The sequence below is a fragment of the Notothenia rossii genome (assembly GCF_949606895.1).
Source record: "Notothenia rossii genome assembly, chromosome: 8".
Lineage (NCBI taxonomy): Eukaryota > Metazoa > Chordata > Actinopteri > Perciformes > Nototheniidae > Notothenia > Notothenia rossii.
In genome coordinates, this window is record NC_136906.1 from 77,373,113 (window position 1) to 77,399,187 (window position 26,075).

A 26,075-nucleotide genomic window follows, 5' to 3' on the forward strand; every position below is an offset into this window, starting at 1 on the left:
TCTTTGTTAACATTAGCAAGCCTCGCTAACACTCAGAGCTAACCTGTACTGGAGAGACATGTGTTTAAAAATAGGAAATAAAAAAATCAACTCACCTTGTGATAAACCTGCAAGAGAAAAAGCATTTGAGCTCCATACTGTTTCAGAAATAATCCTTGATGTGGTTTAGAACAGGATGGCGTTTTATCATGGCCTAACAATATATTTTTCCAATATAGCATAATATGTCCACTTTAATATCTTGCACTCAAATACTTCTTCCAAATGTACTGAAATCATCAAAAATAAAATTACTGATAAGGCATAGACATCAGTCAAACCCTGATCCTTAATATACCCCAAAATGTTTGTTTTAATTTTTTTTTTTTTAAGGCACACATTTCCCGTATTAATCAGTGTTTCTCAGCACTGAACTGTCTAACATTGGTTGTTTTGTAATCACATGTTTGCATTTGAGGACCTTGGTCCCTTTTAGCTAAAGATTAACTGTAACTATTGATCACATTTGATATAGATCACATAGTATGCCCCAGTAAAACAAGGAATATCATAACACACTTTTACGCATCGTCATTGAAATAAACATGCAACCGTTTATGTTATAATGGAAGTATTAGCGTAGCAAAGGACATGCTTAGGCTTGACACAAATTCCAGTAAAGTGAGAGAAAATTGGCCTAATGATAAGACATAAAAGGTCACATGATGTCAAAAAATCGGTCAAAGCTCATCTCCTAAAATCTTTTGCAGCTGCAGAAAATAAACAGATTAGCTTGAGAAGCTTTTGGGTAAGTATTAAAAAACATGCTATATTTGTTTATCCTGATAAATATAACACATAACGGAGAAGATGTGGTTTGTATGCAACATTTAGTGCTGTAAAAATCTATGTTTAAGAAGGTTTTTGACCTCTTTTGCCGTCCTTGTCGGGCCAATGATTGACTAGCGATTGAGCTTTCCTATTTATTTTCAGGACATCCTGAAGGGAGCCTAATAACACACCAGGAGGAACCTCGGTGACTTCGTCGAATATGAGCTGCTAGAATACAAAGGCCTCAACATGGACCTGTGTAAAGTGGCTTTCCTCCTGGGAGCCCTGATCTGCACCGGTAAGATATCAAGGCATCTTTGAATGATAATTAAGGTTAAAAAACAATATAAATGCTGTTATATATGTAAAAAACAAGACAAGAGGATATTTTTGCTCTATTTGAGATTAACTCATTAGGACAATTTGTCCAAGTTGATTAAATGTGTCTTTTAATACTATTTTGATCATTTGATGAAGACATTTCTGCATTTTACTAGCACCATTTGTGCCATTTAGTTTAGTTTTATGTCTTAAGTATATTGTATGATACAATGTTGGAAGTCCCTGGAATAAAAATTATCTTTGGCCAAAATACGCAGTAATTCTTTTTGATTCAAATGATAATCTTGAAACTAGAAAGAGACAAATCTAGAAGCACATAAATGATCATGTGTTCCCTTTAACACATGATCTTTACCTAGTTTTCAAGGAATGGGAGGAAAACACCGTTTGAAAATGATTTAAAAAAGGTAATGTCTGTGAGAAGCGCTAAATAAATGTTTTTTATTTGCTTAGTTTACCTATAAATAAATGACACAAAGGCAAATACTGTCACTCATGTGGACCCAGAGTTGATCAAATAATTGTAAAATCACACATTTTTAAATTACATTTCAGAAATCTCATTAAAATACCTGACAATATGAACATCAACAATCACCAAATCGTCGAAAACAATCGCATTTTTTTCAAATTAAATCTGGAATTGTGATCAATGAGCTCAACGACGGGCCAAAAATATCAAATATTAACAAAGACAGGGTCTCACGTACTTTAAATGAGATGAATTCATCTACACATACATAGTATATGATTAGACAATAAGATCATTACAATTATTAGATCACAACTTTATTATGTCATGTGGTTTTCCTGAATGGGATATTTATAACTTAATAGACCTGTTTTCCACAGACAGGGCCGGACCGTAGCCGGCAACGACATAGGCGGTCGCCTAGGGCACCAGATCTGGGGGGCGCTGCGGTGGTAGTTCTGGGAGGGAAAAAACATTTTTGACTGTTTGGCTTATCGTAATTTTTGGCCTTGATGTAACAACATTCATAATTAAGTAAAGGTAACACCCTTTTCACCCCGGTTACACTTTTCATTTGCCCTGTACGATGGGCGCTGTAAAGTGATGAAAGTGCAGGGGTGTTGGCTTATCAGGCGCCCTCAGCTCACAGCCAAAGTGCGAGCGAGCCTCCGAGCGAGCAAGAGAGAGAGAGAGAGGGGGCGCATCGGTACCGCAGATTGTTGTTTGGATTGAGGCTGATAACTACAGCTCAGTGAGGTAAAGGACTCAAGTGAGTTCACTTTAGTCTAAGTTATCTCAGTGGGTCTCAAACGGTTTGGTCACAATTCATGTAAACAAATCTTTCCAAGGCACTCCTTTATAATTATTAGGATAAATAGCAACAGGTTTGAAATCATTCCAATGTATACTATAGGACAGTAAACCAACAATATTATTTAAAACTGGAGAGATATATGCATAAATAAAATATGCATAAATAAATAAATGTTAACTGGTAAAATAAGATATAAAGGAACAACAAAAATAAAATATGTTACATTTATTTGTTATTGGCTATGGTAGGTTATTGGTTATGTTCACATACTTATTTGATTATTAAAATGTAAACCAATCTTTTTCATATGGGTGTTTAGAGTTGTACCGCCTAGATCCAGTCTCTAGTAATTCTGCTCAAAGTGCACCAGATTGAAGCATTTTACTTTAAAATGTTAAAACAAATCTTTCCGGGGGTGGGGGGGGCATACCCCCGGAACCCCCTAGAGGATGTGACGTCCACCCCCCAATTAAAACATGTTCATACAATAATGAATACATTTGAAACCTTCTTCATGTATATAACCAACATGTCATTACGTTTCAGTTTTTGTAGTATATTGGTCTTTTGTAGAGATTTTTCATTTATTCTTTATATATTCTATTGTGTATTGCTTGGAGGGGTGGGGGGGGGGCAACAAATCATAGTCTTGCCTAGGGCACCAAAATGTCTAGGACTGGCCCTGCCCACAGACAGTCATTGAATAAAAGTGCTGTACTTAATTACACATTCAATGTACTAACCTTGATCATTTGCATTTAAAATTTGTTTTAAAGATATCCGTGACATGTTTTCTGTTCTTACTGTGTTCTGTATTTACTTTCTATGACTCAAAGTCATCACATAGTCAACACTGGGTTTTCCCGGCACAATGTTCGATGACTCAACTTTATAAACAAACTTACGAATGATCTTAGTTTGATTTTGTTTTTTGTGCTCTGGAACCGTATGACTTTCTAAAATGCTAAACACCAAAAATGTATAACTTAATATCACTTCCTTTAGGATAGTATATACTGTATGTGTACTGCAGTGTATACCCATTAGACCTTTCTAAAGTGTCCTGTCTAAGTTGTGTTCGATACAAAGTGATTTGTTATAATTATTCTAATAATTATTTAAAACATGTTTTCTATTGCTTTTAGAACTTTATTTATTTATTATTTTTGTTATTATTATTATTATTATTATTATTATTATTGTTATCATCATCATTATTTGCATTAGCATTATTATTGTTATCATCATCATCCATCATCATCATCATCATTATCATTATTATTGTTATTTAAAAATATGTTGTATCACTTTTAAAACTGTATGTATTTCTTTATTATTTCATGTATTATAATGACGGTATAATTTTCTTTATCCAATGTATCCTTGATTTCAAACCACTCTTGCATTAATACAGCTTGGATGACATCATTGATGTTTAATGGTCTTTATATCTGAAACGTAATGAGTTAATATTCCTGTGTCTGATGTCAGTGAGCGGCGACGTGACGGACAGCTACGCTAAAACTGAGGGAGCGTGGATCCTCTCTCTGCAGAAAAGACAATACTCAGTAAACACTGTGGCCGAGTGTGCCGCCAAATGTGAAGCTGAAACGACCTGGACATGCAGGTAAGTTCACTCTCTTTAAAATCTATTTCACCATTTATCTTTTACGTTTAACTCTGAGCTTCCTGTGTGTGTCCTCAGATCCTTCCTGTACATTGAGAAGGATCAGGACTGCTGGACAGCTGCAGCAAACTCTAAAACAGAGACCATCCTGCGCAGAAGCAGCGCTGCGTTATACGAAAAAAAAGGTAGGACATTTTATAATTTCTGTTATAATATATATATTTGATTGATATTTGATTCAATTTAATTTAGTTTTCTTTTCTTTACTTTTTCTTTTCTTTTATCACATGTAATAGAGTGACGTTATTAACCTATAAGGACCCACCGTGAAACGGGTGTCACATGACCATTAAATGTTCTGGAAAGTTCCTTATACAGCTTTAGCCTTATACAGCTTCTTTTTTTTTTATCTCATGGAGTCCCTAGGTGACACACACTGAACAATCTGGTGGGTCATGGTCCAGGTCATGTGACTTTGTGTTTCCATGACAACATGTCCAGACTAACACATGTGACAGAACTAGCTACATTTCAAAAGCTTTTTTTTGTTGCTAAAGGTAAAATTCAAGCCATTTAAGAATGAAAATGCTTACATAACATGTCCTTTGTTAAATTTAACCTGTTGTGGAAACATTTCTTGATCAAATTGATATGAAACAAATGAGACAAACATCGCTGTGACACTGATCGGGACTTTAACCCTAAACTTTCACAGTAAACCCAAAGTGACATATATGCACAATTAGAAATATGATTATGATCTGCTCAGTTAATTTAGCTGATTCAATTATATTTAGTTAATAGATTCTTTATTCTTCAATTCAAAGAAGGTTCAAACTAATTTAAACCAAAAAATCATCCTCATTAATTAAGTTATAAATAACAGTTATATTACCATTAAAGCCCATTGTGACATATATGTCACATTTCAGATATGTGACAATGGGGGGGGGGGGGGGGGGGGGGGGGGTACTTGAGAAATGTGTTCTAGTGGTCTATTTAGTCTAAATTATGTTCCCCTTAATTTTCCCAAAAGTAGAAATGGGTCCAGGTTCTTATTACAATTAAATAAGTACATAAATACAAAAATAACAAATAAATGAATAGAACAAATAAATAAATATTGAATAAATAAATATAATAAATGTATTTGTAATTAGGGCTAGAAAGAGAGAAAAAATAAATAAATATATGAATAACTTAATGAAAAAATAAAGAAATAAATGGTCATCAGCTCGAATTACTGAGAAAATGTAGTACATTATAACATTGATTGTTGTGCTCTGTTCTAATTATACAGTAATTCAAGTTATAGTAAAAATGTTTAGCTTATCAATCAGCTTATCAACATGAATTATCTCCATGTTAGGGGTACCTTTTGACCTATTTCATTAGAAAAGTAACCATCCAAACACTGATGGTTAATGTTTAGCCCGTATGCTGCGTGGTCAGTGATGTTTGGACTGTCTGCAAACACTGAGCAGATTAACACTACTGTGAATACTGTGAATTCTGGGGATACAGACATCAATTGAGTGGGATCAGATCAATGATTGAATAGTCTACTCAACAGCGCACTACACAATCATTTCATGGATTGAATAACGATGTGTGTGTTTTTGTGTCTGTCTCGTGCAGTATACCTCCTGGAGTGTGTTAATGGAATAGGAACAGATTACAGAGGAACAAAAAGCAAATCAAAAACAGGAAAGATCTGCCAGAGATGGGACGCTAAATACCCGCACAGGCCCAAGTATGTACTCACAAACTTAGTTTACACATCATTTCCCATTATATCTTTATATACTGTATGTGATCTATCTGCATTATATTTGTTACTGGAAAGTTGTACTTCCACATCCACGTATATATATTTGGACTTTTAATGCTATTATATTTCTATTTCAGAAATATTTTGGACTGTTTATTTCTTATGTCTTTATTTCGCTTATGTACATTGCCTTGCTTTTTTTTTTATGCTGCAGCAACGCAAACATTTCCCAAATTGGGATCAATAAAGTATGTATCTATCTGTCAGTCTATCTATCCATCTATATATCTATCTATCTATCTATCTATCTATCTATCTATCTATCTATCTATCTATCTATCCATATATATATATATTTATCTATCTATCCATCCATCCAACCCATCCATCCATCCATCCATCCATCCATCTATCCATCCATCCATCCGTCTGTCTGTCTGTCTGTCTGTCTGTCTATCTATCCATCCATCCATCCATCCATCCATCCATCCATCCATCCATCCATCCATCCATCCATCTATCTATCATCCATCCATCCATCCATCTATCTATCTGTCATCATCTATCCATCCATCGACCTATCTATCTATCATCCATCCATCTATCCATCCATCTATCTATCTGTCATCATCCATCCATCCATCCATCTATCTATCTGTCATCATCTATCCATCCATCCACCTATCTATCTATCATCCATCCATCTATCTATCATATATCTATCAATCAATCTATCCATCTATCTATCTATCTATCTATCTATTTACTTTACTATGAATTCTCTCAATGTGTGTGTGCAGCTTCACACCGGCTGAGCAACCCAGAGCAGACTTAGAGTCAAACTTCTGCAGAAACCCAGACGTAGACAGCGGCGGACCCTGGTGCTACACCACCGACTCCAACACCCGCTGGGAAAGCTGCGACGTGCCCAGCTGCACCGGTAAAAAATATTTATTATGTGTGTTTTTGGGTCATTTCCAGTGTTGGAAAGTGAAATACATATCCTCAAGTAATGTTCATAAGTACATTTTAAAGGAGCTTGTAGTCAACTTTTAAAGGTCAACTATTATGCAAAATCCACTTTTTCATGTCTTTTCTAAATCAGCATGTGTCCCCTCTTCTTCATGTCTCTTCTACATCAACAAGTGTCCCCTCTTCTTCATGTCTCTTATACATCAACATGTGTCCCCTCTTCTTCATGTCTCTTATACACCAACATGTGTCCCCTCTTCTTCATGTCTCTTCTACATCAACATGTGTCACCTCTTCTCCATGTCTCTTATACATCAACATGTGTCCCCTCTTCTTCATGTCTCTTCTACATCAACATGTGTCCCCTCTTCTTCATGTCTCTTATACATCAACATGTGTCCCCTCTTCTTCATGTCTCTTCTACATCAACATGTGTCCCCTCTTCTTCGTGTCTCTTCTACATCACCATGTGTCCCCTCTTCTCCATGTCTCTTCTACATCAACATGTGTCCCCTCTTCTTCATGTCTCTTCTACATCAACATGTGTCCCCTCTTCTTCATGTCTCTTCTACATCAACATGTGTCCCCTCTTCTCCATGTCTCTACTACATCAACATGTGTCACCTCTTCTTCATGTCTCTTCTACATCAACATGTGTCCCCTCTTCTTCATGTCTCTTCTACATCAACATGTGTCCCCTCTTCTCCATGTCTCTACTACATCAACATGTGTCACCTCTTCTTCATGTCTCTTCTACATCAACATGTGTCACCTCTTCTTCATGTCTCTTCTACATCAACATGTGTCACCTCTGTGTGAAGAGAGAAAAGTTTCAGGAAAAAAAGTTTCTCTCTCTTTTTGTCCTGATCCATTTATATAAAAACCTGTCTGAAAATGAGCTGATCAGATTTTACTGCCCTAACATCTTGCAGGAAACAGTGTCTGAGGGCATGTTCTTTTAATAAACTATGAATGTTTTATATCCATGTAACGGGAAGAAACTCATCTAATTGATCATTTTAATTTGTTTTCTTTTTTAAAACCCCACAATGCTAACGATGAGCCTCTGAATTAGCAACGAGCGAAAAATGCTAACAGATGACTGCACCGAAATTCACTCACAAAACCTTATTATTTATCTTTGCTGCACATCCATGGCATCGTTTCACATCGTGAGGAGACACAGAATCGAAGGGTACCCTTCATTATCACTCAATTATACAAACTTGTGGAGATAATAACAAGAACAGACATCAAAACATATAGCTAAAAACGCTAACAAGGCTCACCTTTGTCGTTGTCTGGTCAAAAGTGGTCTTCAATGGCATTCAAACGATAAAAACACCCTGCTGAAGTTAATCCATAGGTTAATCCAATGTGTCTGTGTCCCTTTGAAATGATTTCTGATAATCCATAAGCAATAAACCTGCTTTTCCGTTTCTAGAAGTCAGACCTAGAGACAGCTTCACTCTGGTGCAAAACTGCATGCGCGAAGCCCACACCTTTTTGTTTTAGACTTTGTGTGTGTGTGGGGAAACCCTCCTTCGATTCTATTGGCTCTAACGCTCAGAAAGATATGCCAATCACTAACATCGACCAATGGGTTCCAGAGAAACGGTAAAACCCCCATTTCCACCCAAATCACCTCAGAGGTGGAGTTATTTTGCTAAACCTCTCTAAAAAGGTCAAATGTCAATTGTTTTGAATCAACCTTGATCATACTTGCCAACCCTCCCGATTTTTGCGGGAGACTCCCGATTTCATTGCCCAATCCCGGTTTCCTCCCGGGGTCATATTTCTCCCACATTTCTCCCGATTTCTGACAAAATGGGATTTTCTCACGACTGTTTCCACTCGGACTTGAATACAGCTACACCATTGTTTGGTTTCCATGGTAGCGCGTCTCTTTAGCAGTGCGCGCAACGGAAAGTCTGGGTGAGGCAGATAGTCACAGAAAACAGGACAAGAATCGACAACTCTACTCTCTGCTCACTCCTTCAAGGCTGGTGCTACAGGCCGCAAGACAGTGCACCTACAACTACAATAAGCATGTTAATGTTAATCTAATACAGCTCCGGCGATCCACTAGCACCCCCCCCCCCCCCCTCCCCAACCGCGGTGATTTTGAATGCTCCCGATTTCTGAGGGCTCAAGGTTGGCAAGTATGATCTTGACACAGGGTACTTATTATATGTTGTACTTTGGATTCCTAAAGCTTTTAGTCTACCTTACCATCATCCAAGGGTAGTTTTCACTATAAGTAAAAAATAATTTTTGGACGGAAGCTATGATTTACAGTTTTTTGCTATGTTTAATCTACATTTTCTTTAAAATAAAAAACATCTATATTGATTCTGACTTTTCTACATCCAACTCACAGGTTTATCATTACTTTGAGAAAAAATGTTATTAATTTAACCCCTTTAGAAGGGAAGATACGGTCATTTGTTCTGGGAATGTCATTTTTGAGCCTGAGACCTGAAAAGCAGGCTCAGGTCTAAACTGGTTAACCAAATCTCTCTCAGAGGGGCGTGGGAAGGGGCTCCTTATTTTCATCTAAAGTAACAGCCAGAGAATCAGAACTTTGGAAACAGGGCTGAAACAGAGGGGATTATGGGTAATGCTGCAATGATCTGTTTGGTGTTTGGAGCCAAACACTTCAGACATGTTTTGTATATATCTGAGACCTATAAGATATTGATGAAAAACCGTATAATAGGGGACCTTTAAGACGAAAATATTGCACTTTTTACACACATTTGATCAGATTAGTGACCCTATTATGCTTTTTGGGTGTTTTTCTCTTTCCTGTAGTGTGTTATAAAGGTTTTTGTTCATGTAAATGGTCTGCAAAGGCTAAAATAAATCCCCCCCCCCCCCCCCCCTCCATTGGACTCCTTTGCTTTCTTCAGGCTAAAAACGTTACTTTTTTCAGCTGCTTACCCAGAAGCCTTTTCACTTATTTTAGCACCTACTGTATTTACAATGTTGTTTTTAAACTATTCTGCATCTCTTTTATGCATGTTTTTTTATGAATCTGTTATTCCATTATGTTTATTTATTGTGTTCCTTTCTGTTGTCTTATTATTAAGTGTTAATGATGTTGTAAAGCACTTTGAATTGCCTCTGTGTCTGAAAATGTGCTATATAAATAAACGTACCTTAACTTACCTTACCTTCAGGAACAAAAACACATCACTCTGTAACACTCGCGCTCCAACACATTGCACGTGATTGGCTAAAAGGGCGTGTGCTTTATTTTACAGAGGAGTGTATTCACTGCAGCGGTGAGAACTACAGAGGGAAAATCTCCACGTCAGAAAACGGCTACACCTGCCAACGCTGGGACTCTCAGAAACCTCACAACCACGGCTACAACCCCAGCGCGTAAGACCACAAACAAAAACAATTTATCAATCCACCACAAGCGGGATTCATTATATTTTCCTTCGTGTAAATAGAGGAGAGGTGTTTGGTTTGTTATGATGCAGAACCGGCCTTACAGTACGTGCATGAAGCCTGTTGCACAAACTAAAGTATTTCTGTGTCTATAAGCATTTTTATAACATGTTTTTGTATGTTCTTAATTCAAAATAAAGCAACTTTGATAACAATACATTTCCCCTTGGGATAAATAAAGTATTTTGATTTTGATAATATGATTTTCTTGTTACCTTTGCAAGATCTGTAGCCTTAGCATTTTTGGCCGTAACATTTTGTATATTTATTATAATTATAAGTTAATGTCTCCGCTCTCAAAGTGCCCTTTTAGTTAATAAATGAATTGAGGAAATAAAGCAAATATGTTTTGTCCAAACACATTTTTTTTTTTTCCTAGTCTTCCAGAGAAGTATCTCGAGGAGAATTACTGCAGGAACCCGGATGGAGACCCCAAACCCTGGTGCTTCACCACCAGCCCGTCCAAACGCTGGGACTTCTGCTCCATTCCCCGCTGCAGTAAGTCCAAATATTTGCCCTTGACTTCTGTTAACCATTGTGACACCTTAAATGCATGGCTTAACACATATACAAACTTTTAAGAAATGTATATAAATAGTTAAACTTACCCTTTGACATGTTGAGGTGCCATTGAGCAAGGTGTTTAGTCGCTGACCCCACTCTACAACCTGAGGAACAAAAGGAAATACCGTTAAAAAAAGTAAATGCATATATTACTTTTATATGAATATTTCACAATTAAAATGTAAAACATACTGTAGTAGAATAGCGGCGCCAGGGGGGCGCTAGGGGGTGCTGAAGCTCCCCTAGGATAGCCACAGCACCCCCTAAGCACCCCCAATAAATGTGTCTTTTTTTATTTTTACGTATGAAATTCATAATTTGAAAAATGATTGATTCGAAAATAATATGCCACAGTACAGAACAAGTACTTCTGGGTCTCTGTGTTTCAGTCAAGCTTGGCTCTGTGTGTGTGTGTGGCAGGCGCGCATTGAGTGTGATTAAGGGAGCGAGAGAGAGAGAGCACACCGTGCCACGGACCGTGTTGTTAGCATCTGTTTAGCTAGCTGCACTGACGGATAGAAGGAGCTGTTTCTACAACAAGGTGTAGTCCTCTGCTGTCAGACTGAGAGGCTCAGGTGAGCTAAAGGACTGAGTGTTTAGATAGTTAACTTTAGTCTGTATCTCAGTGGGTTTCAAACGGTTTGGTCACGATTTATGTAAACAATTATTTCCGAGGCACACCTTCATATGATCATTATAGTTATAAAACAATAAGAGAATACATGAAAAACAGTTATGAAATACAACAATATCAGGAAAACAAGAATAGAGTTTAAAAGGGGAGTGATTTGTAAAATATCTATCAAGAAATAGAACATCTGTTCATATGGGTGTTGAGAGATGTATCCATAGATCTCTTCATTTTGCTCTCAAAGTGCACCAGATTGATGCATTTAACTTTAACTTCCCGGGGAAGCATGCCCCCGGACCCCCCCGAGAGGATATTAGGTCCACCCCCCACTTATGAAAATAGCACTTGACCCCTGCTTACACCTATATGCCGTGAGCTGATTATCGAGCCTTCATTGTAACAAGTATACTGTATATGTGCGTGTGTGGAGTGTAGCGGTAGAAACAATTCAACAGTAGGGCCCGGTACCTTAATGGAAAACCCTAAATGTTTGAGCACCCTCTGTGAAACATCAAGCTACCCCACAGCCCCCCCAAAAGAAAATCTCTGGCGCCGCCACTGAGTAGATCATTGTATTTATCGCACAGAAGTCCTAGATGATAGTATGAGTTGCTCAACCTGCAGCTTAAAAACTTAGCATAATACAACATCCCCTAATTGTTGATTATCAGGTTAGATATACATGTCAACGATAGTCTGTAATATATACTTTAAGTAGAAACACAAAAAGAATCATAAACTAAATTACTATTATAACATGTACCTTCTGAAACACTTTTCTTTTGTAGATTATTGACAAAAGAAAGTTTGTGTCATGGTCTATCTTTCTGTTTCCTGTTTATTTTGAAAAACACGTCACCCCTTTGTGATTTCCCGCCTGTTTTTTTCACACTTTAGTCTTTTAACTCTCATTGTAATTTGCAGAGATGGTACAAGTACACACTGTGGGGGCACCTTATGGGACATAATTCACCGTGGTATTATTGTGTGTTGTAACACGGACCAGTTAGTGAAGGTACCGTGTGTGGGTTGTCATACTAGCTTGACATGTAGTAGCAAGCAGATGTGCTTACCTTGTCTTCATGCTAATGGGAAATACAGTGTGGAGTTCCTACTGAACACACCGCCTCTGACTCCCTTTCATCGGCTCTACAACACATCCTTTCCTCAAGTAGAAGTACAGATAATCGTGTTTAAAAATACTCTGTTAAAAGTAGAAGTACTGACTAAACTTCTTTACTCAAGTCAAAGTAAAGAGGGCTTTGAAATGTTCTTAAGTAAAAAGTACCCATAGCTAGCAGCTGTTTAAAAGAGTACCTGACCTCCCTTTATATTAATAGAACAATAATGTCATTGTTAGCTAATGAATGTTTCCATGGTGACCAAGGGCAACATGACAACGTTTTCATTGGTCCCTCTTCTTTAGAGAAGACCAGGAAATGATGGATACACGGATCGTGTTCAAAATAATAGGCACGCAATGACTCTAAATAATAATGATCATGCCACCAAACACACATTCAGACTAAAGGAACCAGCCTGTTTGGAAAATGAGAGAAGTAGAAAGTACAGGTATTTGAGTTCAACATGTAAGAAGTAGAAAGTACAGGTATTTGTGTTCAACATGTAAGAAGTAGAAAGTACAGGTATTTGTGTTCAACATGTAAGAAGTAGAAAGTACAGGTATTTGAGTTCAACATGTAAGAAGTAGAAAGTACAGGTATTTGAGTTCAACATGTAAGAAGTAGAAAGTACAGGTATTTGAGTTCAACATGTAAGAAGTAGAAAGTACAGGTATTTGAGTTCAACATGTAAGAAGTAGAAAGTACAGGTATTTGTGTTCAACATGTAAGAAGTAGAAAGTACAGGTATTTGTGTTCAAAATGTAAGAAGTAGAAAGTACAGGTATTTGTGTTCAACATGTAAGAAGTAGAAAGTACAGGTATTTGAGTTCAACATGTAAGAAGTAGAAAGTACAGGTATTTGAGTTCAACATGTAAGAAGTAGAAAGTACAGGTATTTGTGTTCAACATGTAAGAAGTAGAAAGTACAGGTATTTGTGTTCAAAATATAAGCAGTAAAAGTAAAAAGTCGTCAGAAAAATAAGTAGTGGAGTAAAGTACTGATACCAGAAAATGTACTTAAGAACAGTAACAAAGTATTTGTACTCCACTACTTCCCACCTCTGGTAATTTGGTATTATTAAAAACACTGCCATAACTTACGTTGTTTGTTCCCCTGTGAGAACCTTAACTGAACTTCCTATTTTCAGCGTCCGAGCCCCCCACCATTGTCCCGGAGCTGAGCTGTGCCACCGGGGAGGGAGAGTCGTACCGCGGCACCATCTCAGTGACCGAGTCCGGGAAAGAGTGCCAGAGCTGGTCCGTTCAGACTCCTCAGAAACACAACCGCTCCCCAGACAACTACCCCTGCAAGTAAGAATAAATACATCATATATTAACGATGGGCTTATTCAGAGGTGGAAAGTATTTGTATATATTTTTTATTTTACTATTAATATTTAAACTTCTTTTGGTAATTTTATTGATTATAATCCCGTGTAATAATAATACTTTTTCCCCCAAAATAAAATCACCATTCTGCATAATGAGTTCTTTAGTTTTATTATTTTTAGTTTATTTTAATATAGATTTATACTTACTACTAATACTACAATTTTTAATGCCAGACTTAAAGACTATTTATATTGTGCTATTATTACTTTTTCTAAAATATATTTTATTGTTTTAGTTAGTTACCTTTTTTCATGATTATTTCTGCGTTTTCTTCCGTCAGAGGCCTGGATAGCAACCACTGTCGTAACCCGGACAACGAGAGGATGCCCTGGTGCTACACTACCAACACTGAGACCCGCTGGGAGTACTGCAAGGTGCCGAGCTGTGGAGACGCAGCCGGACCAGGTATAACTCTCATCAAGGATTATAATAATAATGACCAGGGACGGCAAAAGTACACACATCCTTTCCTCAAGTAGAAGTACAGATACTCGTGTTTAAAAATACTCTGGTAAAAGTAGAAGTACTGACTAAACTTCTTTACTCAAGTCAAAGTAAAGAGGCTTTGAAATGTACTTCAGTATAAAGTACCCATAACTAGCAGCTGTTTTAAAGAGTACCTGACCTCCCTTTATATTAATAGAACAATAATGTCATTGTTAGCTAATGAATGTTTCCATGGTGACCAACGGCAACATGACAACGTTTTCATTGGTCCCTCTTCTTTAGAGAAGACCAGGAAATGATGGATACACGGATCGTGTTCAAATCAATAGGCACGCAATGACTCTAAATAATAATGATCACGCCACCAAACACACATTCAGACTAAAGGAACCAGCCTGTTTGGAAAATGAGAGAAGTAGAAAGTACAGGTATTTGTGTTCAACATGTAAGAAGTAGAAAGTACAGGTATTTGTGTTCAACATGTAAGAAGTAAAAAGTACAGGTATTTGTGTTCAACATGTGAGAAGTAGAAAGTACAGGTATTTTTGTTCAACATGTAAGAAGTAGAAAGTACAGGTATTTGTGTTCAACATGTAAGAAGTAGAAAGTACAGGTATTTGAGTTCAACATGTAAGAAGTAGAAAGTACAGGTATTTGTGTTCAACATGTAAGAAGTAGAAAGTACAGGTATTTGTGTTCAACATGTGAGAAGTAGAAAGTACAGGTATTTGAGTTCAACATGTAAGAAGTAGAAAGTACAGGTATTTGAGTTCAACGTGTAAGAAGTAGAAAGTACAGGTATTTATGTTCAAAATGTGAGAAGTAGAAAGTACAGGTATTTGTGTTCAAAATGTAAGAAGTAGAAAGTACAGGTATTTGTGTTCAACATGTAAGAAGTAAAAGTAAAAAGTCGTCAGAAAATAGTAAAGTACAGTAACGAAGTGTTTGTACTCCACTACTTCCCACCTCTGATCATGACCACAAATACCACAACTTCTAACTGACAGATAGAAAGAACCAACAAATGGGCCTGGAAGATTGAAATAATGACTTTTAAGAAATGCAAAACACTGTATAAAAATGCATTCCTGTGTCTCGCTGCAGATGAGCCAGTGATCCCCGTGGAGGAGGAGGATTGTTACGAGGGGGACGGGACGAGTTACAGAGGAGTGACGACAGAGACTATCAGCGGGAAAAGATGTCAGCGCTGGAGCGCCATGACGCCTCACAGCCACAAGAAAACTCCACAGGTCTTCCCCCAAGCGTGAGCATCACAAAGCAGCCTTATCCTGCCAGCCTTATTCTTTATTGTGAATGTAGACCTATGTGAATATGAAATATTATACCCTGGCTAATTATCACAGCACAATTGCCAGACTATATAAGTATTGCTTTTACTGTATATAAGTGCAATACGAGTGGCTTAAAGGTCCCATCATATGCTTTTCTGGTTATCACCCGTCCCCTTGTGTGTTATGTAGGTTTTTCTGCATGTAAACGGTCTGCAAAGTCAAAACCCTCAAAGTACACCCTGAGTAAAACTCTAACACAGAAAAGACCTGTCCATGCTGCCCCAGAACGCCTCGTTGGACATTTCTCTTTTTCCATTTTTTCCTTCTGATGTTCCGCTGTAACGGTGGTGGACTCATCAGAACAGAGTGGGCGAGCGGACCAATCAGAGCACACTGGGCTCACAAGGAGGGGGGGGGGGGGGGGAATACACATACTATACAGAGATGCTGTATGAGAAACCAATGTGAGTTTGGAACATTGAACAATGTACATCTATTCTAGTCGACCTCAACAATGGAATTATGATCAGTAGAAATGGCCATGACATGGGACCTTTAACTAATTATTAGCAGTTTGTTGCATTATAGCAATAACATACAAGATCCAATATACTGTATATGTACAAATAAAAAACAAAAACCCACATGGATCTTTAGTTCCTTTACTGGTTTTAATCTACTATGTGAAATATAAACCTTATAGGATACTGGATGAATAGAATAGAATATAGAATACAAACATATCTGTATCGTCATCATACAAAGTACAACAACATTTATTTGGCAACTCTCACTGCAGTAAAATGTTAGATGCAATAAATAAATAAGAGTGCAAAGCAGAGGTAGTAGCGATGACAGTGAAACGAGATACAATTCAATGTAAATGTGCATATTTACACTTACAGTCTAAATATATATTGCCATAAGTATTTCTAAATAGTAGTGGTTGCAGTCTTTGTGTGTGTGTGTGTGTGTGTGTGTGTGTGTGTGTGTGTGTGTGTGTGTGTGTGTGTGTGTGTGTGTGTGTGTGTGTGTGTGTGTGTGTGTGTGTGTGTGTGTGTGTGTGTGTGTGTGTGTGTGTTCAGTTGTTGCTCGCTGTACTAAAGGTCTCAGGTCTTCTTCCACAGGGACCTGAGGAGGAATCTGTGCAGGAACCCTGACGGGGACCGGGCCCCCTGGTGCTACACGACAGACCCTAGTGTCCGCTGGGAGTACTGCAACCTGGAGAAATGCGTCATCAAACCTTCAGGAGGAGCAACTCCCGAACCTTCAAACCCCCTGGTCCCCACCCCGGACCCCACTCAGAAAGGTACATTATTAGACTTTACAGGTCACCTATTATGCAAAATCCACTCTTTCATGTCTCTTCTACATCAACATGTGTCCCCTCTTCTTCATGTCTCTTCTACATCAACATGTGTCCCCTCTTTTTCATGTCTCTTTTACATCATCAACATGTGTCCCCTCTTCTTCATGTCTCTTCTACATCAACATGTGTCCCCTCTTCTTCATGTCTCTTCTACATCAACATGTGTCCCCTCTTTTTCATGTCTCTTTTACATCATCAACATGTGTCCCCTCTTCTTCATGTCTCTTCTACATCAACATGTGTCCCCTCTTCTTCATGTCTCTTCTACATCAACATGTGTCCCCTCTTCTTCATGTCTCTTCTACATAATCAACATGTGTCCCCTCTTTTTCATGTCTCTTCTACATCAACATGTGTCCCCTCTTCTTCATGTCTCTTCTACATCAACATGTGTCCCCTCTTCTTCATGTCTCTTCTACATCAACATGTGTCCCCTCTTCTTCATGTCTCTTCTACATCAACATGTGTCCCCTCTGTGGAAAAAGACTCTGAAAGTTTCAGGAACAAAGATTCTCTCTCTTTTTGATCCATTTTTATAAAAACCTGTCTGAAAATGAACTGATCAGATTTTGGACACTTTATGATGTCATAACGATGTTTTGGCTTGTGTAACCATTAGCCAATCAGCAACCAAGGTACCAATTTTTATTATGATTCTACTTTTGATAGTCGGACACGACAACCTTTGCAGCCCATGTATTGATTCCATCCGATAGCTGCTATAATACAAAACGTCTGCCTGCTCTCCACAATGATCAATAACAGTGAACGATGGTCAAAGTAAGGTACAAATAAACAGAATCACACAAAGCCTGGTTAGTGTTGCCTGACTTTATAAAGTGTGTTTATAAGCACTACTGCTTGTAGGCAGGCATGACGAGACTCTTCAGTCGACCCATGTTCAGGGGAGGTGGGTTTAGTTTCCTGCACGCCTCGATGTAAGACAGAGGTAAGCGACGCCGCCTCTTAGCTCCGAAGCTCTTGCCTCTAGACCAGCGGTTTTCAAAGTGTGAGGCGCGCCTCCCCTGGGGGGCGCCAGAGAGCTTCAGGGGAGGCGCAGCGTGAGACACAAAAGAACGAGAAAAAGACGAGTAAAGTGACACTTGCCCACTTGTGGCTGTCTGTGGAGACCGAGTTCCCCCACCTCGCCAAAAAGGCTGTAAAAGTGCTCATTCCCTTCACCTCCACCTACCTGTGTGAGTGCAGGTTTTCCGCATTGACTTTGATCAAAAGCAAGTACCGGTAAAGGCTGCAGCCAGAGGATGATCTGCGTTTATTCCTCTGTGCATCAAAGACGCAGACTCATTGTTCCCACTAAAGTAGGGGTGAGTGTAATAAGGAGGCAAAGTTGACATTCAGTGTGTTGCCGGGAGCATATAAGGATTTATCCACCATGTTGAAAATGTTAAAAAAAATATGTCTTGAGAACACGGCGTGTGGAAATATACGGGTCGTGCTGCAGCTGTGCCTGTCCTCTGTAAGAAGGCGTCGGCGACTGACATGCAAGGAAGAACGGCTGTCCACAGGCTGTTCTAACTTTAACAACTGTATTAACTTCCAGGGTAGTGAATTGAACATGCAATTGTAATTGGGTGTGTGGTATATTTTCATGCACGGACACGCATGTTCCACAACACACAAACTGAACAACACTCAATTTTCAGATCGTTACCAGTGTGCTTGCGATCTTGTTATAATAACAAGTGCACGTTACTGATGCAATATGGTTGAGACCATTCGGGCTTATTCTAGAGGGGTGCAAGGAATAGTCCAAGTAGTGGGGGAGTTTTATACAATATGTTTAAAACATAAAAATAAAAAGGTTTAAAAAAGTTATTGTTTAATGTTTTAAGGAGGTGACGCTACTCAGCCAATCAAATCGGTGCAGTCAGCACGATAGATTAAAACACACACAGAGACGAGACAAGAGGAGAGAAACAGTCGAAGTAATTTCAAATGGCGGAAGGTAGACAGCGAAAACAGAGCTTTTAATGACATTTTCTCTTACTGGACCTCTTTGAAATGCAATTGAATACCCCTGCATTATAGCAACAACAACAATAATAATAATAATAATAATAATAATAATAACAGCAATAATAATTGGGAGGGGGGGCGCGGCTGTTCTTATGTTCTCTGAAGGGAAGCTCACCTACCCACACTTTGAAAACCCCTGCTCTAGACCGACAATTTTTTGGAGCTGGAAGTGAACCGGATTCCGGAGCTAAGAGGCGGCGCCGCTGCGGTGTGAACAGGAAAAAACGGTACTTTTCAGGCTCCAGCTCCGAGGCGGAGCTGAAAACGCGTTGGTGTGAAAGGGGCAAGAGGGGCGTGGGGAGGGGCTCCTTATTTTCATCTAAAGTAACAGACAGACAATCAGCACTTTGGAAACAGGGCTGAAACAGAGGGGATTATGGGTAATGCTGCAATGATCTGTTTGGTATTTAGAGCCAAATACTTCAGAGACATGTTATGTATATATCTGAGACCCATAATATATTGATGAAAAACAGTATAATAGAAACCTTTAAGATAAGAAGTACTTTATTGATCCCAATTTAGGAATTATTTTCCATTGCAGCAGCATAAAAAAGACAAGGCATTGTACATTGGAGAAATGAAAAGACTAGAAATAAACAATCCAAAATGTAAATGTCTAAAACAGAAATATAATAGCAAAAAAAAAAAGTAAAAAATCTACATATGGAAATACAAATTAACCTTGTGTCTGTCACGTTTTTAGCCTGTTTTTATTCCTAATTCTCTGCTTGTTGCTGGGTCAGACTGTAAAACAGGAAATGGAGACACATACCGGGGCGTGACCTCCATCACCGTGCTGGGAGTGAGCTGCCAGGCCTGGAGCGCCCAGAGCCCCCAGCAACACAACAGCTTCACCCCACAAACACACCCCACCAAAGGGCTGGAGGGAAATGTAAGTGTGCATGTGTGTTAAGGTTAAGGTTAGAAATAAATCATAAAATGTGTTTCTATTTGATTGATTCCCTCTTTGTTTTTCATTGTTAGAGCTGCAGAAACCCAGATGGAGATGTGAACGGACCGTGGTGCTACACGACTGACAGGAACAAGAAATGGGACTACTGTCAGATCCCCGACTGTGGTATGTAAACAATATTTTTGTGTACAATATAACAGCAAGATTGTAACTACTATACCTATGTGTTCCGACCCATAACAATATCAGTTGTCCAGAGTAACATATCAAGAATAATATTGGATAGATTGCCATTCAATTTGGTACAAGCAGAGGATGAATCTTACTGATTTTAGTAATCCTCTTAACTTAACATAAACAGACTATATATATAAGTAATTTCCAATGGATGCCAAATTGCTGTCCTCTTGTTTGAATTCTTGACTGTAAACTCTCTTTGCAGCTGGAATGAATTGTGGGACGCCGGTCACCAAACCGAAGCGTTGTTTTGGTCGGATCGTGGGCGGCTGCGTGTCCAAAGCTCACTCCTGGCCGTGGCAGATCAGCCTCCGCACCAGGTGAGTCAAAACTGAAGTATTATTCAAAGTGATGGACATCATTTGCAGGATATGATAAAGATTGGCTCATACAACAGCCGGATGTGCCGGTGAAGATGGCCGCATTGTCTTTGGCTCTCTCCAACTAAGACTGTTAAACAACCGAACTGCTGAAACAATTTCATAACATTCATCTGCTACTTAGTAATAACTTGTATAGACTCGTATTGCACTATTCCACTTTTTCCCCCCACTTTTTTAAAAACTATTTTTCTTTTTGTATTACTTTTAATATAGTATATTTTTATATTGTTTTAATATTGTCTGCTTATCTGTATTATTGTGTTGCATTGGTGGAGAAGCCTGTGACCTAAGATTTTCAACGACATAATTACTTGAGCTTGTGTAAAAGTGAGTCTCTGGCTCATATAATTAAGTACTAAACACATTTATTGGTATTATGTAAATGTCTTTAAAAATCCATGTATTTGAGTCCACAAACAAAATCGTATAGGATTTAAGGTGTGTTATATTATCTGATATAAAAAAAGGCGATATTATATCTGTCTTTTTCCTACTTTAACACATTTCTGTATTTTTTTTTTTCTACCAGCTCGGGAATTCATTTCTGTGGAGGAACGCTGGTCCACCCTCAGTGGGTTCTGACTGCTGCTCACTGCCTGGAGAGGTCAGAGAACATTCATTAAAAAATATTTAAAGACTAAATCAGGGGTTTCCAGGGGCCATTTTGAATCGGCCCTCAGCTAATTCAAAAAGTATAATGACTTAAAGTGGACCTATCATGCTATATTTGAATAATATAGTGTAGGACCATAACTATATAAGGTATATTTATGCATTTTATTTTTCAAAATACCAAACAGATCATGCATTTTATCCATTCCTCATTTCGCTCAATTTAACACTGTCTTTCATGCTCTGATTCTGTGAGAACAGCACCATCTGGTGGCCTGAAAAATGTACTACAGCGTCTCCAGCGCTTTCGAACGGCAATGTCCGTGGCTGTCTCCTCTTGATTGGTGGAGTTGGCCCTATAGCCGTAGCGTTCAGTCAATTAAAGTTGAAAACATCTTTTAACAAATCTAAGTTGATAAGAAAAAGCCCAATAACTTAATTACATAACAACCTAGAAATAGACCTTTCATATTTCCTCTTATGATAATCAATCAGAGGTTTCTTTTTTTAAGGAATGAGCTGCCAACAAAATAAACCCTACGGAGAGCTGGGATGTAGGCTGTTTTTTTCTAACAGCATTTTCAAGTATCAAGAATAATTTACCAACATTGGATTGATTTTTCTAACTTATAAGATAACTTATGAGGCGATATATGTACCTCTAGTGAGTGGCCCAGCTCTTCGTATATCTTTCTGTATGTGGCCCTAGGTGAAAAAAGTTTGGACACCCCTGTACTAAATCCTTCAACCCAACAATGATTGGATTACTGAATGTTTATCAATGTGTTGTTCAGGTCAAAGCGCCCTTCAGCCTATAAGGTGTTGCTGGGCGTTCACACAGAGCGAGCCAACGAGGCGTCCAAACAGGAAAGGAACCTGGAGAAACTCGTCCTCGGACCCAACAGAGCGGACATCGCTCTGCTGAAGCTGCAGACGTGAGTCTATCCTCGTAGTAATTAATAATACTGGTTATAGCATTACTTAGGAGTTAATTTACTCAAATGTGGTGTTTAACATTACATTATATATAATGTAATTTGTGATTTCAACCAAAGCCACTTACAGAAAAAGTGGAATAAAGCATAATCATACAAACTCAGATTATCAAGTGCAATATCTTTAAATAATCCAAACCTTTTTAGGTCTTTATACAGAAATGAGAAGTTATTGTTATGATATTGGCGAAACCCTAACCCATATGTTTTCTGAGATGTGTTTTCTGTGTTTGAATATATTTCCAAAACTGAAATCTGAACATTGGATGAAGCTAGGTTCAACATCCTTGTTTGTTTCTATTACAATTGTTTTGCAGAGTGAATATCTTTTTCTATCCATCAATCAGAAAATATTGTTAATTAAACTTTATCTGAACTAACCCCTCATTAAAAAGCTTCAGAATATATATAGAGATGAAATCGATAAGTCTGATTTATTTAAGTGCTACTTTGGAGAGATTTCTGACTCACAGTATAAATAAAGAAAACAATGAATTTAGGAAAACCTTTAAAGGTATACATATATCATGCAAAGTACTACAAAGTTCTTGTTATGATCTCCCCCTTTACCAGCTATGGCAATAATACACATTGATGCTTTAATAATAACATTATTCTGTAGTGGACCGTACTGCATGAGGACTATATTTTCCACTTGTTACACCGTAGTATTGCTATGCTTCACTTCTTCCTCCTGTGCTGTGTTGTGTGTTTTCAGCCCAGCAATAATAAATGACAAAGTGCTGCCGGTGTGTCTGCCAGAGAAGGACTTTGTCGTTGCAAGTGGAACCGAGTGCTATGTGACCGGATGGGGAGAAACTCATGGTACTGCTAAAGTGTATTTAAACGTTTTTATGCTGTGATGTCTTTTAGTAAGTTAGAAAATAGGTTGTTAGTAAAGAGAGGGAAGTTTTGGTTGACCGGGAGTGAATGTTTCATGTAAATAAGGCCCTTACTATAGTAAAAAAAAAACAAGGATTCCTCACTGATACTTTTATTGCCTTAAGTCTAAAATAAATAAGAGAAAATGCTTCAAAAATTAAAGTAAAAGTTCCAGTGATTCTCTCCAAGTGTGCTCTTCAGATTATTTAATACAAAGACTCAGGGCCGCCCCTCCCTACAGGCCAATCACGCAGGCTGCATGGGGCCCCAACTTGTGCAGGGGGCCCCGCCCAGGGCGCCTCAGCTGCTGCGCGCAGTTCCCCGCTCAGTTCTCCGCGCACCCCCCGCGAGAGTGAGAGGTGACTAGCACAGCACGTCTGTAACCCGACACCGTTGCAATGAATCGAGATCTGACCAATCACGGCTTTGATACGGCCACTAGTGCAGGTGAAAAAAACAAAACATGAAGAAACTAGAGCATCACTCGAAGGTGGGTTATTGTATGAGTCAAATGTACAACTTGCGAATGTTGTATAAGTCAAATTGCCAATTGCCATATTAAAACATCAGCTGCAATTCACGACATGAAGAAGGCAGTCTCTGCATAGCATATAGGCTAATGGAGATGCAGTTATTTCCAGCATTCTTTATTTAACATTCATTCAAGTATGTTATGCCTTGTATCTGCTAATGTACAGGAGGAAGTGTGATAAACTGTCTGTCTAGTTTGCTTACATAACGGTTAAAGTTTACAGCCTAAAAAACAGGGAGCATTTTCCCCCCTTTTATTCATTTTTATGTCAATTTTCACATTTCATGGTGATGCTCAGCCTCGCCCCTTAACTCCTGCAGTCATCATCATGTCAACCACAACACAGAGAAATACTGATAGGAATGTGTGTGTAGTTGTTGATACATTGCTGACAGAGGGAACTACATTTGAATACAGATTTAACAAATATCAGTTTTTGAGCATGTAATAAGCATGTTTTGTCTTGACTATATTACAACTATATTATAATAAAACAATGAATTGATTATGATCATTATTAGTAGAAGTAGTTTATTTGCATTAATTATATTTTAATCTTTTTGAGGCTAGTATTTGGCAGGAATTGCAGACGTAGTCACCTGTAAATGCATACATTACATTACATTGCATTTAGCTGACACTTTTATCCAAAGCGACTTACAATAAGTGCGTTCGACCAGGAAGATACAAACTTGAAGAAAACAGAATCATATAAGTACATCAGGTTTCATAGAGCCAAACATTTCAAGTGCTACTCAACTGGCTTTAGATAAGCCAGTCCTTTGTTAGTGTATAAGTGCTTTGTTAGTAATTCTATCGCTCGAAGTGGAGTCGAAAGAGATGAGTTTTCAGTCTGCGCCGGAAGATGTGTAAGCTTTCTGCCGTCCTGATTTCAATGGGGAGCTCATTCCACCATTTTGGAGCCAGGATAGCAAACCCACGTGTTTTTGCTGATGGGAACTTGGGTCCCCCTCACAGTGCGGGTGCAGCGAGCTGTTTGGCTGATGCAGAGCGGAGTGCACGTGCTGGGGTGTACGGTTTAACCATGTCCTGGATGTAGGAAGGGCCAGATCCATTCGCAGCATGGTACGCAAGTACCAGTGTCTTGAAGTGAAGTGGCATAGTGAACGACGTACATGCACATTTACCTCACGGTATAAAAAATAAACTGTTGATAATAATAATAAACATGAATTATATTTGCAAAGTAGCCTACTTTGTTTCCAAAACATTTTTTTTCCTTCCTGTCGGTTTGGGGGGGGGGGGGGGGGCTCATCTCACAATGTCGCTTGGGGCCCCAAGTTGGCCAGGGGTGGCCCTGGAGACTGATATACAAAAAATGTTTACAGCCTTTTCATCGTCAGTTTTGAAGGAAATTATGCCAAAGTTGGGTGGCTAACTGTGTGTGTGTGTGTGTGTGTGTGTGTGTGTGTGTGTGTGTGTGTGTGTGTGTGTGTGTGTGTGTGTGTGTGTGTGTGTTTCAGGGACGGGGGGTGAGGGCGTTCTGAAGGAAGCGGGTTTCCCTGTGATCGAGAACAAGATCTGTAACCGTCCCTCGTACCTGGACGGTCGAGTCAAAGATCACGAGATGTGTGCCGGAAACATCGAGGGGGGGACTGACAGCTGCCAGGTATGATTGAAAAACCAAAAAAAGCACATGGGAACATTTACAAAAATCTGCATAGAAATCAATTTAGTGTTGTGGGTTGCTGTCTTTTTAATAATGTTATACAGTTGTGTTAATTTACAAGAAAATAACTAAGATTTCAAATGTAAACTTAATTATTCTCTAAGATTAAAGCGTGTTAATCTAAATGTATATATATTTGCAAGACATGGATATCATGACATATGGTAATGTTATATGTAGCGTGTTTATCACCATGTTTTACAGCTGTTAAACTGATATTTCCCCCCCCCCCCCATGCAGGGTGACAGCGGTGGCCCCTTGGTGTGTCACTCTCAGAACCAATACGTCCTGCAGGGCGTCACCTCCTGGGGTCTCGGCTGCGCCAACGCCATGAAGCCCGGCGTCTATGCTCGAGTCTCCAAGTTTGTGGACTGGATCGACACAACCATCAAAGCCAACTAAAGAACATCCAGCGAATACTGAACAACAACAACATCAGCATCGATTGCACAAAAAGTGACTTTTCATAGTGCGTTTTGAAGATACTTTAACATGTTCGTACTGTTCTGCTCCAACAGAGTTTGTAGTCGGAGATTATCGGTTTTAAAAGATGTGTTTTATTTCCTGTGGTGGAAAAATATAATAAGCAAAGGATGGGATGTGAAGCTGTGATTCTCTGTAAGAGTTGAACAATAAAACATAATACAAAGGGAATTCTTAAATCATGGTTTATAGATTGTTAAATAAAACAAAAACGGTTCCTTG

General features: G+C 38.6%; 1 protein-coding gene across 1 annotated transcript; it reads left to right on the forward strand.

Moving 5' to 3' along the window:
* Positions 1 to 972: 972 nt before the first annotated feature.
* LOC307015604 (plasminogen-like) lies at positions 973 to 26,075 on the forward strand. Its single transcript, XM_079644318.1, has 19 exons — positions 973 to 1,108; positions 3,930 to 4,065; positions 4,144 to 4,250; positions 5,704 to 5,818; positions 6,637 to 6,776; positions 10,075 to 10,195; positions 10,647 to 10,765; positions 13,735 to 13,897; positions 14,259 to 14,383; positions 15,530 to 15,689; positions 16,845 to 17,026; positions 19,870 to 20,018; positions 20,111 to 20,204; positions 20,482 to 20,596; positions 21,189 to 21,263; positions 22,066 to 22,206; positions 22,985 to 23,091; positions 25,165 to 25,310; positions 25,611 to 26,075. Exons 1-19 carry the CDS (start codon positions 1,060 to 1,062, stop codon positions 25,770 to 25,772), a joined length of 2,406 nt encoding a protein of 801 aa, XP_079500444.1. The 5' UTR covers positions 973 to 1,059; the 3' UTR covers positions 25,773 to 26,075.

Coding starts and splice junctions, on each gene's coding strand:
- LOC307015604 (XM_079644318.1), top strand. CDS start 1,060: ATGGACCTGTGTAAAGTGGCTTTCCTCCTGGGAGCCCTGATCTGCACC. Junction 6,777..10,074: donor CGACGTGCCCAGCTGCACCG/GTAAAAAATATT, acceptor TTTATTTTACAG/AGGAGTGTATTCACTGCAGC. Junction 15,690..16,844: donor CCACAGGTCTTCCCCCAAGC/GTGAGCATCACA, acceptor CTTCTTCCACAG/GGACCTGAGGAGGAATCTGT.